The sequence below is a fragment of the Capricornis sumatraensis genome, chromosome 13 (assembly GCF_032405125.1).
Source record: "Capricornis sumatraensis isolate serow.1 chromosome 13, serow.2, whole genome shotgun sequence".
Lineage (NCBI taxonomy): Eukaryota > Metazoa > Chordata > Mammalia > Artiodactyla > Bovidae > Capricornis > Capricornis sumatraensis.
The window spans coordinates 76160230-76176833 of NC_091081.1; the positions used below are offsets into that span (position 1 = coordinate 76160230).

Sequence of the window (16604 nt, forward strand, 5' to 3'; positions counted from 1 at the left end):
TGAAGACCACTTCAGGGACCTCTACAGGGCAGAGCTAGAGGTTAGAGGGATCCCGAGCCCCTGAATGGGAAGTTCATTTACCAAGGAAGATGCTTACATTGGACAATGACCTGAGACGGGAATACACTTGTGTTGTGTTGAGCAACCTAAATTTTAGGGTTAGAGACTTGAACAATCAAAGGCTTTTGTTTATTAGTTCAGACTTGTGATTTCTTTGGTAGTACACTTGTCTTAAAGGAAAAAAAAAGAAGAGGAAGAAGAGTAGGCTTCTATCCCATTTGCCCTTGTCAGTTTCATCTCTTGTAACCGCACCCAAAGTCTTTCCTCGACACAGTTCTCAAGTCTGATGTTCTCATTTGCTTCTTTGTCCTTTGGCCTCTCCCTCATGATTTACTGGTGACAACCTTGAGGCTATTTGTAACCACAGGCTTGGATGAAGAGGCAAGACCCTCTTGATGTCACCCTTTACCACATGAGGTTCTATAAACACTCGAAATCTAAACCTTATAAATCAAAAAGTCTTACTGGGCCTTCCAAATACAGAATGCTTTTTAACTTCATCTCTTTAATATTTCATAGCCAGGAACATTTGGCTTTTCCAAATTTGTAAGGTTATTTATCTTTGGGATTTCCCCATTTCCTTCAGTTTCTGCTTCAGAACCACTTCATTCTTACCTGAGTTCACTTCCTTTTTGTATGGACAGCCATATACCATTACTTGGACTCCCTCTATCCACTTCTCCAGGTGAGTGGTCTGCCTTCCAAGTTCTTTGAGACCATGGTTTTACCTGATAATTTGCTGACAGGGCTCTCTAACTTGCTATATCTGTTTCTTATTACTCAGTATCAAGGGGGTAAATATTTCTATATCAGTACCTCACTTCCAGGGCCAATTTCATTATTGATCCTCATAAACCAACCACTATATCAAACAATCATATATTAATGACTTACTAGTTCTTATTCAACCTACAGTCCACTGTGAGTATATACTCATTCAGGCACACAGAATTTAAGGAACTGGTTCAAGGTGACATAATTGGTAAATAATGGTCTCAAGATTTGGACCTGGCAGTCAGATTCCACAGTCTTAGCCACTTTCCTCTCAAGTAATCAGCTTTAAGATATAGCCATTCAAATGTTGTATCTCTCAAGATACCTTACAATTTGCCATCTTCAGTATTGTGTTCCATACATCAAAGCATTGTATATGTGAACCTCTTGATCATACAAATATTTATGGAGTCATAGCATGTCAGAGCATGTGCTGAGAGATTTTGTAGCATCAAAGATACAGAAACTATTTTGTTATTGGAGTATAATTGCTTTACAATATTGTGTTAGCATCTCCTGTACAATGAAGTGAATCAGCTATATGTGTACATATATCCCCTCCCTGTTGGAGCTCCCTCCCACCCCACCACCCCCACCCATCTAGGTCATCACAGCACCAGGCCCAGTTCCCTTTGCTTTACAGCAGGTTCCCGCTAGCTAGCTATCTTACACATGGTGATGTATATATGTCAACCCTAATCTCCCAGTTCGTCCCACCTTCTCTTTCCCCAGCTATGCCCACATGTTCACTCTCTATGTCTGCGTCTCTATTCCTGTGCTAGAGGTAGCTTCATCTGTGCCGTCTTTCTAGATTCCACATATATAAGTTCATTTCAGTCACTCAGTCGTGCCCGACTCTTTGTGACCCCATGAATTGCAGCACGCCAGGCCTCCCTGTCTATCACCAACTTCCGGAGTTTACCCAAACTCATGTCCATCGAGTTGGTGATGCCATCCAGCCATCTCATCCTCTGTTATCCCCTTCTCCTCCTGCCCCCAATCTCTCTCAGCATCAGAGTCTTTTCCAATGAGTCAACTCTTCGCATGAGATGGCCAAAGTACTGGAGTTTCTGCTTTAGCATCAGTCCTTCCAAAGAACACCCAGGTCTGATCTCCTTTAGAATGGACTGGTTGGATCTCTTTGCAGTCCAAGGGACTCTCAAGAGTCTTCTCCAACACCACAGTTCAAAAGCATCAGTTCTTTGGCATTCGGCTTTCTTCACAGTCTGACTCTCACATCCATACATGACTACTTGAAAAACCGTAGCCTTGACTAGACGGACCTTTTGATGTTCAGCAGCATCTTAATTTGTAGCCTTTTTCTAACCTTGTTGTAATTTTTCAGGATAGCTAAATTGAATGTCTTATGTTGATCTCCTGGGTTTTCTGTCTCCATCTATCAATGTTCATTTATACAGAGAGGCTACAGGGTGGGCTTCCCTAGTGGCTCAGTGGTAAAGAATCTGCCTGCCAATGCAAAAGACAAGGGTTCTATCCCTGGGTCGAGAAGACCCCCTGGAGAAGGAAATTCCAATCCATTCCAGTGTTCTTGCCTGAGAAATCCCATGGATACAGGAGCCTGATGGGCTACAGTCCAAGGGGTCGCACAAGAGTCAGACATGACTTAGCAACTAAACAACAATAACAACCAAGTCCAAGGGGTAGCTTTACATTTTAAGATTACTTTTGAAGATATGCAAGTGCAGGTGTGAGCCATAGATCCTCATTGGAGCTCTTTATTTCACCTGTGGAGGAATGCATACTTAAGGGCTTCCGTAAAATGGGCATTCATTTCTGTAGAGGAGAACCTCCCATGAACAAACACGCTTTCCAAACCTGTTTCTTTCCCCATAACTTAAGTGCACATGGACTGCATTGGGAGAGGGTAAGGAGAAGAATGAGGGTTTCCGTCAAGGCAGCAGACTGTGTGACGAGGAGAGTTCGCCACTGCAGGCTGACGTGTGTCAAAGTGGGAGTCATGGGCCGGTCTGCTTGGTAAACTACTCGTGATCTATGCCTGAAGCTGGGCTCCTTTTAAAAAAGTATATCTTGTTCTTTAAAAGCCCACATGTCTCACAGCCTCAGGCATACCTCAGGGATTTAGACTAATCCTGTCTTACTGTAGTCAGGTTACCTCCAGATTCTTAGCAATCACCCGATCGCTGCGCCGTTGTCTCACCTGTTCCTCTGATATTGAGTTAACTGTGCTAGTCTAATTGGCTCCTCAAAGTTAGTGCAGGGTGTGTCGTCAGGGTTTGAAAATGAATCGCCGACCCCAATGTGTCATGACCTCCGTGGATAGTAAATGATACCTTTGTGTCAGGCAGGTGACGAGCGTCTGTTAACCTTCCAAATCCATGTGGATTTGTACCTGACCTTAGAGTGAGAAATCAGCTGTTCACTAGCTCACTCGGCAAACCTTTTCACCTGGTGGTAATGCCGATGGGAGACTCTCACATACCATGTAATCAGTCATTTCCATGCAGCTGACATTCTAGTGATTCACTGAAAATATCATCAGGGCTCTCAGAGTACATGCTTTTTATTTATTACACAAATAACAAATTGGCTGAAGTGTTTAGACCAAATGAAGTTTTTCCACTGAAAGACAGTGAGTTCATTCTTATGGAGACATCAACGTCAAGTTTTCCCAGACTCATAGAGCACAGCTTAGAAAACTGCAGCTTTACTGCAGTGAATGTTCCCCCAGGAGCCTCAGAGTTGAAACTCACACCAGCACATATGAAGCACTTCTGTTTGCATGGAAGGTTAGACCCAGGGTCCTTCTATCAAATTGTCTCAGTGATTTATCCTTAGTGTATGCTCCTTCCATGTCCTCTAAAAGAGAACGTGCATGTGCGTGCAAACACACGTGCAAATACACGCACACAGATACACATTAAGAACTGAATTGAGAGTCGTGGGTATGTGCCATGGCTGAGGGCTTGGCCCTAAAGTCTGCTGAAGTGCCAGCATTGTGCTGTGGCTGGGTAATAACTGCTGTTTAGAAATGCCAGGATAGCATCCGATGAGAAGAGGCTGAGAAGAATACACTCTCACTGGCAGAGTGAAGAACAAACTCCTCGTGAGAAAATGCAGGAGACTGTCGTAAGGGGATGAGGAGAAAAGAGGAGGATTGTTAAGACTCCACTATCTCCGTTTCTGAACTGAACTTTTGCTCACAGCAGGCAAACACAGGCTCCCTCCCACACTGAGAAGCCATCCCCTGCCGGTGTGCAGTCTGTTAAGTAAACAAAGACTTCATACTGAGAAAGGAACATTTCTCTATTTTGGCTACGAGTTGTTATTTTTAAAGCTTTAGCCTCCAAACGTTTCCCCCTCTCCTTGTTTATTTTTTCACTAGAAAGAAAAAAAAAAATCAGCTGCGGGACAGGAAAGCTCACTTGTAGATTAAGGCCACTTTTGGTTTAAGGCTCACTTGGGCTTGAGACCCACTCACCTTTTGGTGTAACCACCAGCTCATTCCTCCCGTGGAGCAATATATCTTTTCAAGATTTCCCTCTGCTTATGTCGAGCTCTCACGCACCCAGATTTCTGCAAAGCAGAAGGCACTTTGGGAATTGTTTCCTGGATACTTCAGGTAAAAAGGCCAGGCTCTAACCTGATATCTATGGCTCTACCTATTTATCACTGTGTCTGTAGCTAAGACTTAAATATGGCCCCTGTGGTGTGCTGCCTGCCATTTAAGCACTTTACATAAAAACTCATTTTTTTATGTAACTTTAACTGAGAACTTTATGACAATTGCTTCAATATTGATGTGGGTTAAATTCGGAGAAACTGTTACTCAGTGTAACATACCTCTTCTGGGGAATATGCCTTGTATTGCACTCATCTTTTTCCTTGTCTGTCTTGACTCTGTTTTGAATCTCTTTATTTAAAATTTATATTGAAGTAAAGTTGATATCGGAGAATACAATATTGCATTAGTTTCTGGTGTACAGCAAGTGATCCAGTTATATATATACACATATATATTCATTTTCAGATTCTTTTCCATTATAGTTTATTGCAGGATATTGAATGTAGTTATACTATACTGTGCTATACAGTCGGATCTGGTTGTTTTTTGTATGTATCTGCTAATCCCAAACTTCTAATTTATCTCATCCCCCCATCCCAATCTCTATATTAACAAGGTCCATGGTTTTCCTCCTTGTACCCTAATGTTAACGCAAAGCCTCATATATAATGGGCCCTCAATAAGTCATTTTGAATGTGTCAAGACTAAACACAAGTATAGACATTGCATGAAATGTTTGTAACAGCACAGTACTTGAAATCAAACTAAAAATCAAACGACAAAAGACTGATTAAATAAAATCATTTTGTTTGGTGAAAAACCGTGCTGCTGTTAAAAACAGTTGATGAACTCTAAAGTATTTCCATTAAAAGCAAAATAAAGTGCTGGACAATATGTTTACTGTTCATGTTTTAAATTTTTATATATGTTACAAACATGTTCGCATATGCATAAAATATCTTAGCTTCTTCCTATGCCCCAAGCTCATCATGCTCCAAATTCAGTTAATGAATAACTAGATGAATGCATTCCTTTCAGATGTATCATCTCTGCATTTAGTTTCTGTACCAATCCTATTGAAAAATATACTAATACTTTCTTCTGAAGATATTGCATGTTTTGAATCTTTGAAAGTGAAAAGTGAAAGTGAAGTCACTCAGTCATGTCCGACTCTTTGCGACCCCATGGACTGTAGCCCACCAGGCTCCTCTGTCCATAGGATTTTCCAGGCAAGAGTATTGGAGTGGGTAGCCATCTCCTCCAGAGGATCTTCTTGACCCAGGGATCGAACCCAGGTTTCCCACATTGTAGGCAGACGCTTTACTGTCTGAGCTAGCAGGGAACTTCCCTTTGGGTTTGCTTATTTAATAGTTACAACTACTAATGTTAAATCCTTGACACCAAAGCTCTGTTGTACAGGGAAAATGCTTAAACTTCTTATAATGATGTAAGATCTCTTTCATCTTCTTTCCTAGATTACTGCCCTATCTACTTCTCCCTCCAGATTTTCTCACACTGTTCCTCCTTTCCATGTTTGGGAGCTCTTCCAGTGATGCTTTCATACCTCAACTCAATGAAATCCTACATTTTCTTAAAGTGTCCACTCAATGCCACCTACTCAGCATCTTTACCTGTCATCCTAGGCAACATTAATGGTTTCCACACAACTACAGGTCATAGTTTTCATAGTTGGTCCTGTATCTCGAAATCATTTTATATACGTTTATTAATACAAATTGTATTATCTCAAGGTCATGAGCATATTGATATTAGAAGCCCTATTTTTATTCTTATTATTATCACAACAACTAGAATATACTAGGTGATTGATGAATATTTATTAGAAAAATGTATTTACCTGAATTAAAATCATGTTAATTATCCATAGCTTGAAGAACTTCATATTTAACACAACAAATTTGGGGACTGAACAAGACATCTTTTCTAAGAATTTGAAATGGAAGTCTTTTTATTGATGGAAAATCTTTTTTCATCTTGCCTTCTAGGATTCAAGTGAATGTTCATGCTCCATGAAGAGAATGAGCTGTGGTTTTTTGTTACAGATTTGGAACCAGTAGATTTTTATGAATGTGAACCTTATCATGTCTTCTGGAATATTTTTGTGCTTTAATATTTTTGTCTGTGTGTGTATTAATAGGAACCAGGGAAAATGTGTGGAAGGCATGGTGGAGATCTTTGACATGTTGCTGGCTACATCGTCTCGGTTCCGTATGATGAATCTCCAGGGAGAAGAGTTTGTGTGCCTCAAATCCATCATCTTGCTTAATTCTGGTGAGTGGATCACATGGGAAAATTTAATGCCAAGTTACTGGAAGAAACATTTATTTCTATTTTCCAACCAGATACAAGCTGCCTATTACAAAGGCATAATCACAAATTGAAAACAGCAACTGATGTACATTTAAATTAGTTATCTTTTTGGCACTAGGGATAAAGAATCTGCCTGCCAATGCAGGAGGTGCAAGAGATGCAATTTTGATTCTTCTGTCAGAAAGATCCCCTGGAGGGGGAGATGGCAATCCACTCCAGTATTGCCTGTAAAATCCCAAGGACAAAGAAGCCTAGTGGGCTAGAGTCAGTGGGGTCTCAAAGAGGCTGGCACAGGTGAGCACAGACACATCTTCTTTGTAGATGACTTATGGAGGCACAAAAGGGCTTGCCTGGTGGCTCAGAGGTTAAATCGTCTGCCTGGATTGCAGGAGACCTGGGTTCGATCCCTGGTTCGGGAAGATCCCCTGGAGAAGGAAATGGCAACCCAGTCCAGTACTCTTGCCTGGAGAATCCCATGGAGGGAGGAGCCTGGTAGGCTACAGTCCATGGGGTCACAAAGAGTCGGACACGACTGAGCAACTTCACTTCACTATGGAGGCAAAACATGCTGATCAAATAAGATGAATGAAAGCAAAAATTCAACATTGAATCAGGTGGCCTTGTTGAAATATTAGCATCCTTCCACAGATATGAGTTTATTTATTTATTTTTTATTAAAGTGATACATGTATATGGACTTAAGTCTGTTGTTAGTTGTATGTGTTAGAAAGTAAGTAGAGTGGTTGACCCTGTTAGGATATTGTGACCAGTTCCAAGCTTCAGATCATAAGGAAAGAGGCTTATTTGAGACAGACTATGTTCCTGGTCAAAACTGATTAGCTGAAAAATACCATTGACTCAGAGATAGAAAAACCTAATTCTAAAACCAAAGAACGTGGAATTTGGTATGTTGGTCCAGCTAAAAGAGTGGTTTTCATTTGATCCATGGTATCCAATTCAACTGTCCTTTCCTATTTATTCATCTGAGAAATCTTAGCTGAGAGTGGCATCCTTTTTTTTTTTTTTTTTTTTTTGGCTAGTGAGGTTGGCTGTTGCATGAGTCACTCCAGGTCATCCAGATGGAAACTATGGTTCAGCCTGAATTAGCGCCCTGACTTGTCCCAGCCTCTTCAGCAGTCAAATATAAGCACTTGATCTCCAGCCTATAACACCTGATACTTGACAATGGGGCATCAGGTGCACGGTTTAGATGCCCTTAACCTTGACCTTAGCCCCCCAACCCCAGGCCCACCTCCTGCTGGAGACCTTATTCTCACACAGAAATCACAGCTGCTTTGAAGCCCTGGACCTGATTTTAGATTTAGCTTCTTACACCCTTTGATACGGTCTCAAGTTTCCCAGTAGCTGAACTAGAGTCTTTGTTGATCCCCATTTGGGGAGAATTGGCACCTGCTTGTCTTTTGAGGTGTTTTGCTGATGAATGTCAATCCCTTCCCACCTCCCCTGACAATTTTCCACTTCTCCGCACCAGTGCTTGTAACCTGTATTGCTTAATGGTTCTGATAGTAATCATTCTCCCTTATCAACTGATAAATGGAAATCTGTACCGTTACACTAGGCAAGGACTGAATTGCAGGATGAAGTTGCGTGAAAAATAATGGCGTCTCTACTAAGGAAGTGATTACCGCGCCATTCAAGTTTCAGGTTCCACTCGCGTGCATTGTGCTTTTCATTTGAGTCGTTTGTCCTGTAGGTTGAAGGGTCCAGAGCCCACAATGGCTCTTTATTAGAGAAGAGTTCTGGGAGCAGTGCCACTCGGCTGCACCGTGCCAGGTCCCGAACCTGCTCCTTCTTTGCTGGAGGGCTGGCACACGCCGTCGGCTCTCGTGTGGACAATCTGTTAATTTCAGGGAAGGCAGGCCTATAAAGTTCTGGGACTTTTTTGCCTACTTTTACCAGGAAATAATACCCTGGACAGGAAGTGAAATTAGCCAGAGTGATATAATCAGTGGAAGTAGATGCTCTGACCTTGGTGATCAAAAATATTTCCTTCAGATACGTATCTTATTTTCCTCCATTACTGGTCTGTGCCTGTGAGAGGGTGTATTTTTTTTTTTTCATATTATATAATAGAAAAGGGGGAACTTTTGCCATCAAAATATTGGATTTATAAGCCTGAGTCTTTTAAATCCCAGAGGGAAAACTTTCAGCCCTCACAAGAAAGTCTTTTATGAAAAGACTGGCACTGGCATCTCAAAAACAGTACTTCTTGCCACAGAATTTGGGCCTTCACCTGCTGCCTCCTGACACCAGTTAAACTTGCCGGCTCCATCCTTGTTCCTTCACCTCTTTCTCAGGATATTCCGTGAGCTGCCTTGCACCGGGAGGGCTGGAATGCTGTTTTGGAGAAACAAGGCACCATCTCAGTGACAGTTTATAGTTGTCTTTTTTTGTGAGACGCCAGTAGCTCTTCTTTTCTCAAGAGCAGTACTGCTGGCTCATGGGCTGTAGCAAAACAGAAGCTGTCTCTCAACCTGGGAAAAGTGAAATCATTCTTTCCACCCCCAAAGTGATTTCTGTTTTGGAAAAGTGGATCTGCCTGCTGAGCACAGCTCCCGACGTCTCATATTGTTCCTGAAAAAAAACAGAATCGAAAAGGACTTGACTCCAAAACACAGTGGTGTGGCGCTCCGGGCCTTTTTCAGAGCAGTGACTAGTGATATGAGGGTCACCACGATCAACACCTTTTTCCAACCACTGGAGGTGTGGACTTTTCTTAAAACCCAACCAAGCCATAGCTCTGATCAGGGGCCATTCTTCACCTGTTCTGAGACAAACTACAAAGTGGCACTAATTCCTGGACTCTCTGACAGAAGGCAAGCTAGAAATGATTCAGGAGAACTGTGCTAGAAGATGCTTTCCTGATACTTGGGAAACAAAACCTCAGTGTGTAGAGAAACCTGGTGTTTCATGTTGAGCCCCTGTCACTAAAGTCTGAGGAGGGTGTGTTTACATTGGCCTTGACTTTGGCACAGAGGCACATGGGGAGTTGAATGGTTGTTATGAGGACCTGCTAGGAATGTGTTTCTGGAAGCCTTGAGGAGGTCTCCCAGGTGCCAACGTTTCCATGGGAAGGCCTCTTCACAGCTATTTGGGAGTGGGAGATTTTCATCTTTTCTGCGACAGAAGAATTTATTCCTTTGCTTGCAAAAGTCTCCAGTCATCCACAGGACAAGCACTGTTTTTCCACCCTCCACCAAAGGACAGAGGCCTCCCTGGTTAATCTGAAGATGTCTTCGCCCAATCAGTACTAGCGTCAAGGGATTCTGAGAGCTGGCTGGACAGGGTTCAAGGTAGGACAAATGCAAACAGGGCAGATGAACTCAGAGTAAAAGGCTGTTAAGGGTGCAGCCGTGGAAGAGGAGGACGGAGCTGGAGCTACAGGGGGAGGAGGTTCTGGGCCCATTTACAGTATTCCTGCTATCCAATGGGACTTTAGTTCTTCTTTGTAATTCCAGTATTTCAAATTCTTCAAGCCCAATTCAGATCTCACCTCATTTAGGAAATCTTGCTATGACCCCGTCTGTAATGAGTTTTTCTTCTCTAGAATGTTTTAGTTCTTAAAGCTAATACCTCACACTCTAGCATTTAGTCAGTTGGTTGGCTGATTTCACTCATTGATTCAGTCATTTCATTCATTTATTCAAGAACTCATCAGTGATGGAATTCCCGCTGTGAACTTTCCACCAAGTATACGAAGATGTATAGAGCTTCTCTGGTAGCTCAGTTGGTAAAGGATCTGCCTGCAATGCCTGAGATGGGGTTTGATTCCCTGGGTTGGGAAGATCCCCTAGAAGAGGGAATGGCAACCCACTCCAGTGTTCTTGCCTGGAGAATCCCACGGACAGAGGAGCCTGGTGGGCCACAAGAGTTGGACAGGACTTAGCAGCTACACCACCACCAAAAGAAAATGAATGACGTGTTTTTTTTGGTTTTGGTTTTCCAGTTTTTTTTTTAAACCCAGGTGGAGTCTTTACGCATGTGTCCTAATTTCTCTATAAACCATTAATGCTTTTTTGTATTCCTCAGAGCCCATGAACTGCCAACAAGTATTATACCATCTAGTCACTTAATAGATGCTTGTTTGTTGGGTGTGACCAGAGGCACCTAAAAAGTTCCCATTTTTCCTGTGCTGTGCCCACCATGGTGAAACATGTCATCCTTTTCAGTTTATTAAAGATCTAGGTAATGGGGAAAATAATGTCTGTCTCCTGAGGTTATTGTGAGATCTGGGGGAAACTGTGTATAAAGTGTGTAATGCAGGGACTCCGCTGGTGGTCTGGGAGTTGAGAGTCCACCTCCCAATGCAGGTGATACAGGTTCGATCCTTGGTGGGGGAACTAGGACTCCACATGCTGCAGAGCAGCTAAGTCCATGCCACAACTAGAGAAGCCCGTGTGCAGCAGCGAAGACCCAGCACAGCCTAAATAAACAGAAAGTGTGTGATCACTTCCTGGAACATAGTAGGTCTTCAGTCAGTGACAATTGTCATCATCACTTATGAGAATCTCTGACTTAAAAGGAGTCAGCTCATGCCCCTTTTCAGCATAATTAAGTACTTTGGGGCTTCCCAGGTGGCACCAGTGGTAAAGAACCCACCTGCCAATGCAGGAGACATAAGAAACAAGAATTCGATCCCTGGGTTGGGAAGATCCCTTGGAGGAGGGCTTGGCCAACCACTCCAGTATTGTTGCCTAGAGAATCCCATGGGTAGAGGTGCCTGGTGGGCTACAGTCCATAGCGTTGCAAAGAGACACAAGTGAAGTGACTTAGCATGCAGAAGTGCTTTTAGTTTAAAAGCCTCTCTCTCACTAGGCTTTAAAAAATATGCAAGGACAGGAGGGTAATGACAATAGAGTTTGCAGCTGTTCTGAGGCTTTGTTAATTGTGCTATTTAATTTTATTTAGAGAAATTTTAGAGAAAGATTTATCTGATAGATAATAATGAATTGTTATTTAATTTTGGCTAACCTTAATGAAAACTGGTGGTGTCCCTATTCCCTATCGGTTGACTGCTTCTTTGCATCCTCTCTCCCCACATATGTAATCTTCACAAAGCCTTCAGAACCCACTCCCATTCAGAATACCACCTTTTTAGGGAATTTTTCAAGACTTGGAAAAATTCAAGAGTCAAAGCTCAATATGTATAAATCTACAGTCCCTGAAAAATGTTGGATTTGGCTTTCAAATTCAATTCAATAATTATTTCTATCCATCTTCTTAACTTTCTTCTGACCACCATTCTTTATATGTCTCAATAATTCTGAAGAGCCTCACCTACTTTGCTCCCTGGTAACTTTATCCAGCTGGCTCCCTGGAGAGCCTGTCAGACCCCTGACTCCAGCTCCTCTGCCTTCTCTGTGTTAGAGTGAATCTCTTTTCCTCTCCTGATGCACAAACTAACTCTTGTTACTCCAGTTCTGTGTCTGCTGGATCCCCATGGTATCTTTGGCAGGCCTGTTGGTTACTCCCGGACAATCTCCTGCTGTAGAAACATACCCTTGATTACCTGCTCATACAAGACTGATCTTCAGACATTTCTCTTTCAATTGATGGAATATTAGAGAGCAGAAAAGAGTCAAAACCATAGGGACTTAAAACCCAAAGTGAAAAATAAAAGGACAGTGAAAAAGCCAAAAAGGAAGAATTATGACAACATCTCTAAAGTGTGTATCTTGGTGTTCATCTAAAAAAAAAAGGGTGTGGAATATCACACAAATGCATATATGGTAAGCATAAACATAAGAATGGTACCAGCTCTTGTGTGTCACTCAGTTCTTTGTTAATATGGTACATCTTGTCGTCTTGATGACGTTATGAAACATCTGGTGCTGAAGTTGATGACATTTGCTTTGTGTATGTTCACCAGAGGCTGCGCTCTGCTCAAAGAAGCATTCATAATCATGATTAATTACAACAGGCTCCCATCACAAAGAATACTTCCTCTTTCCAGACCCGAATACTTTGCACTCCTTCTGTGAATTATTAGACATTAGGACACTTAAGAAACATACTGACTGTAAATATTAAGGATCATTATTTCTTAACTGTTAAAGTTCTCCGATAGGAACAAGCCTTGGAATCTCATATAGACGCATTGTCAGGTACGCCCATTGCTGTCACAGTGGAGATTTGATTGTATTGTTTCTTGAGTTCTTTGTAATGTGAAACTTCCTGTCCAGGGAGCCCGCCTATTGTCTTGTCATAATTTTGAGATAAATGGCTCTTTATAGTTATTAAGTTGTTCACCGTCTTCTTGCTGGCTGATGGATTCTGTTGGCAGTAGATTCAACTCTTGAGCCTTTCCTTGCTCCCACCTTCTGGTGTGGCCTTAAGCCTCATGGTCTCGGTTAATTTCTTTCTTTTTTTTTTTTTACACTGTTTATTTTTATTTATTTATTTGGCTGCACAAGGCCTTAGTTGCAGCCTGCAAGATCTTCAGCATGCAGATGCTTAGTTGCAACATGTAGGATCTGATCAGGGATGGAACCTGGGTCCCCTACATTGGGAGCATGAGTCTTACCCACTGGACCAGCAGGGAAGTCTCTACCTGCATTAATTTCTCGAACACTTTGTGTGCCATGGACTTTATCTTAGAAAGGCTAGTCATTCAAGAGAAGCAACGCTGCCACTTAGCAGATAAAGGGAAGCCACTTCCCTGAGACATATCTATACAATGGAAATAATGATACTAACAGACAGGAGTGCTGTGACTATTGAAACTATGCCTGCCTGGCACATCTTAGGTCAGTTTGTAGACTCTCCAAATACAAAAACTCTAACCATGTTGTTCTTCAGCTCAGTCGTTCAGTTGTGCCTGACTCTTTGCAACCCCATGGACTGCAGCATACCAAGCTTCCCTGTCCATCACCAATGCCTGGTGCAAGCTCAGACTCATGTCCACTGAGTTGGTGATGCCATCCAACCATCTCATCCTCCCTTTTTCTCTTTTCCTCCTGCATTCAATCTTTCTCAGCATAAGGGTCTTTTCAAATGAGTCAGTACTTCACATCCTGTGGCCAAAGTGTTGGAGCTTCAGCTTCAGCATCAGTCCTTCCAATGACTATTCAGGACTGATTTTCTTCAGGATTCACTGGTTGGATCTCCTTGCCGTCCAAGGGACTCTCAAGAGTCTTCTCCAACAGCACTGTTCAAAAGCATCAATTCTACAGTGCTCAGCTTTCTTTATGGTCCAACTTTCACATCCATACATGACTACTGGAAAAACCCTAGCTTTGACTACATGGACCTTTGTTGTCAAAGTAATGTCTTTGCTTTTTAATATGCTGTCTAGGCTGGTCATAGCTTTTCTTCCAAGGAGCAAGTGTCTTTTAATTTCATGACTCAGTCACCATCTGCAGTGATTTTGGAGCCCAAGAAAATAGTCTGTCATTGTTTCCATTTTTTTTCTCCATGAAGTGATGGGACCGAATGCCATGATCTTAGTTTTTTAAATGTTGAGTTTTAAGTCAGCCTTTTCACTCTTCTCTTTCACTTTCATCAGGAGACTCTTCACTTCCTCTTCACTTTCTGCCATAAGGGTGGTGTAATCTGCATATCTGAGGTTATGGATATTTCTTCTGGCAATCTTGATTCCACCTTGTGCTTCATTCAGCCTGGCATTTTGCATGATGTATTCTGCATATAAGTTAAAGAAGCAGGGTGACAATATACATCTTGACACACTCCTTTTCTGATTTGGAACCAGTCTGTTGTTCCACGTCCAGTTCTAACTGTTGCTTCTTGACCTGCATACAGATTTTTCCGCAGGCACATAAGGTGGTCTGGTATTCCCATCTCTTGAAGAATTTTCCACAGTTTGTTGTGATCCACACAGTCAAAGGCTTTGGCATAGTCAATGAAGTAGAAATAGATGTTTTTCTGGAGTTCTTTTGCTTTTTCTATGATCCTACAGATGTTAGCAATTTGATCTCTGGTTCCTCTGCCTTTTCTAAATCCAGCTTGAACATCTGGAAGTTCTCAGTTCATGTACTGTTGAAGCCTGGCTTGGAGAATTATGAGCATTACTTAGCTACCATGTGAGATGAGTGCAATTGTGTGGTAGTTTGAGCATTCTTTGGCATTGCCTTTCTTTGAGATTGGAATGAAAACTGACCTTTTTCAGTCCTGTGGCCACTGCTGAGTTTTCCAAATTTGCTGGCATATTGAGTGCAGCACTTTCATAGCATCATCTTTTAGGATTTGAAATAGCTCAACTGGAATTCCATCACCTCCACTAGCGTTGTTTGTAGTGATGCTTCCTAAGGCCTACTTGACTTCACATTCCAGGATGTCTGTCTTTAGGTGAGTGATCACACCATCGTGCTTATCTAGGTCATTAAGATATTTTTTGTATATTTCTGCTGTGTTTTCTTGTCACCTCTTCTTAATATCTTCTACTTCTGTTAGGACCATACCATTTCTGTCCTTTTTTGTGCCCATCTTTTCATGAAATGTTCCCTTGGTATCTCTAATGGCACACAATTTTAAAAGGCTAAGAGGCAGTTTAGTACCTTTGAGAATCCACCTTTAATTCTCAGAGGTGTGTGGAAATTAGTTTGAAAACTACTGCTATAGGTGAAAAATGTTACCTGATTAAACTGGTTCTCTAGTATATTTTAAAATGAACCATTTTGCAAACCATGAGGGAAACTGCTCAAAAGGGTGCTCAGCCCTGGGGTCAGGGATTGTGGGCCTGTGTTTCACACACTGGTTTGGGCAGGGGACACAGGCAGTTAACAGATCATTTCCATGTCAGGAGAAAAGGGGATGTCATGATGAAAGGAAGCAGAGTGATACAGAGACAGACAGCAGGGTCCTTACCTGAGAAGGAGTCCAGCTTTAGCTTGAGTTGGACTTGACTAGAGGCAGAAGAAAGGCATGGGGGGTAGGGGGAGTTCTGGCTGCATCATTAAACTAACATGAAACCACTGGACTGCTCTTCCCTGGTTGCCTCAACTATAAAATATATATAATAATTCCAGGAGCTTCCCTGGAGGTCCAGTGGCTAAGACCCTGCACTCCCAATGCAAAGGGCCCAGGTTCAACCCCTGGTCAGAGACCTAGATCCTTCCTGCTGCAACTGAGAGTTAGTATGCTGCAACTAAGACCCAGTACAGCCAAATAAATAAATATTTTTAAAAAGGCATAGTAATTCTAAGCAGTCCTATTAACCGTATAGGTTTGTTATGATGTAACAAGATAGTTTTATAACATGAGCTAATATCATCATTACTAATATTATCTGTTACTTTTAATAAGGAAAATATTATGTAACCTAATACTGTATAGCGATTTTAGTGTTCAGGATCTCCCTGTTCTAATCATAGGATGAGAATTACACTCAGGCCCTATATTTGGAAGGGCCTTAAGTGTCCTCTGTCTGCCCTCATGCCTGGAACACTGAACTGTAAATCTAAAAGTGTGTCAACACTTGAACTGAGGGAAACCATGAGGAAACAACAATAAGCCCCCACTAATTTACTGAGCTCAGAGGGAAAATGCAATATTGTTTTTTAATGGAGTTTTCTTTCCTTACATGTTACTCACTGAACAAGTAAAAGCCAAAATGGAATGTATATGTTTCCTTAAATCTTTTCATGGAAATCCAGACTGCAAAGTTTTCAGTCTAAACCAGACATCCCTACACTTAGTTGGAAGACCTACCTCTGGGCCTTGACTTTCATGCATGGGCCCATGGTTACATCCACCTGCTTCACTTGGTTTGAAAGAAAGATGGAAAAACAAACTCTCTGCCTCTTCTTTGGAGTCCTGGTCCTTGAACACTGCATCAGCCTCAGCTTTCTTCAGTGATTTCCTGCAGGGAGTGGATGGCTATTCTTTCCTGCAGGGAGTGGATGGCTATGCTTTCCTG

At 42.0% G+C, this 16604-nt stretch overlaps 1 protein-coding gene across 2 annotated transcripts in view; it reads left to right on the forward strand.

Annotated features, from left to right (window-relative positions):
• The window catches only part of ESR1 (estrogen receptor 1), a 275093-nt gene that overhangs the window by 234683 nt on the left and 23806 nt on the right, over nucleotides 1-16604 (forward strand). For both annotated transcript variants that reach the window (XM_068985148.1, XM_068985147.1), the window contains exon 6: nucleotides 6537-6670. In XM_068985148.1, coding sequence (XP_068841249.1) covers nucleotides 6537-6670 — 134 coding nt within the window. The remainder of the gene's footprint in view (nucleotides 1-6536; nucleotides 6671-16604) is intronic.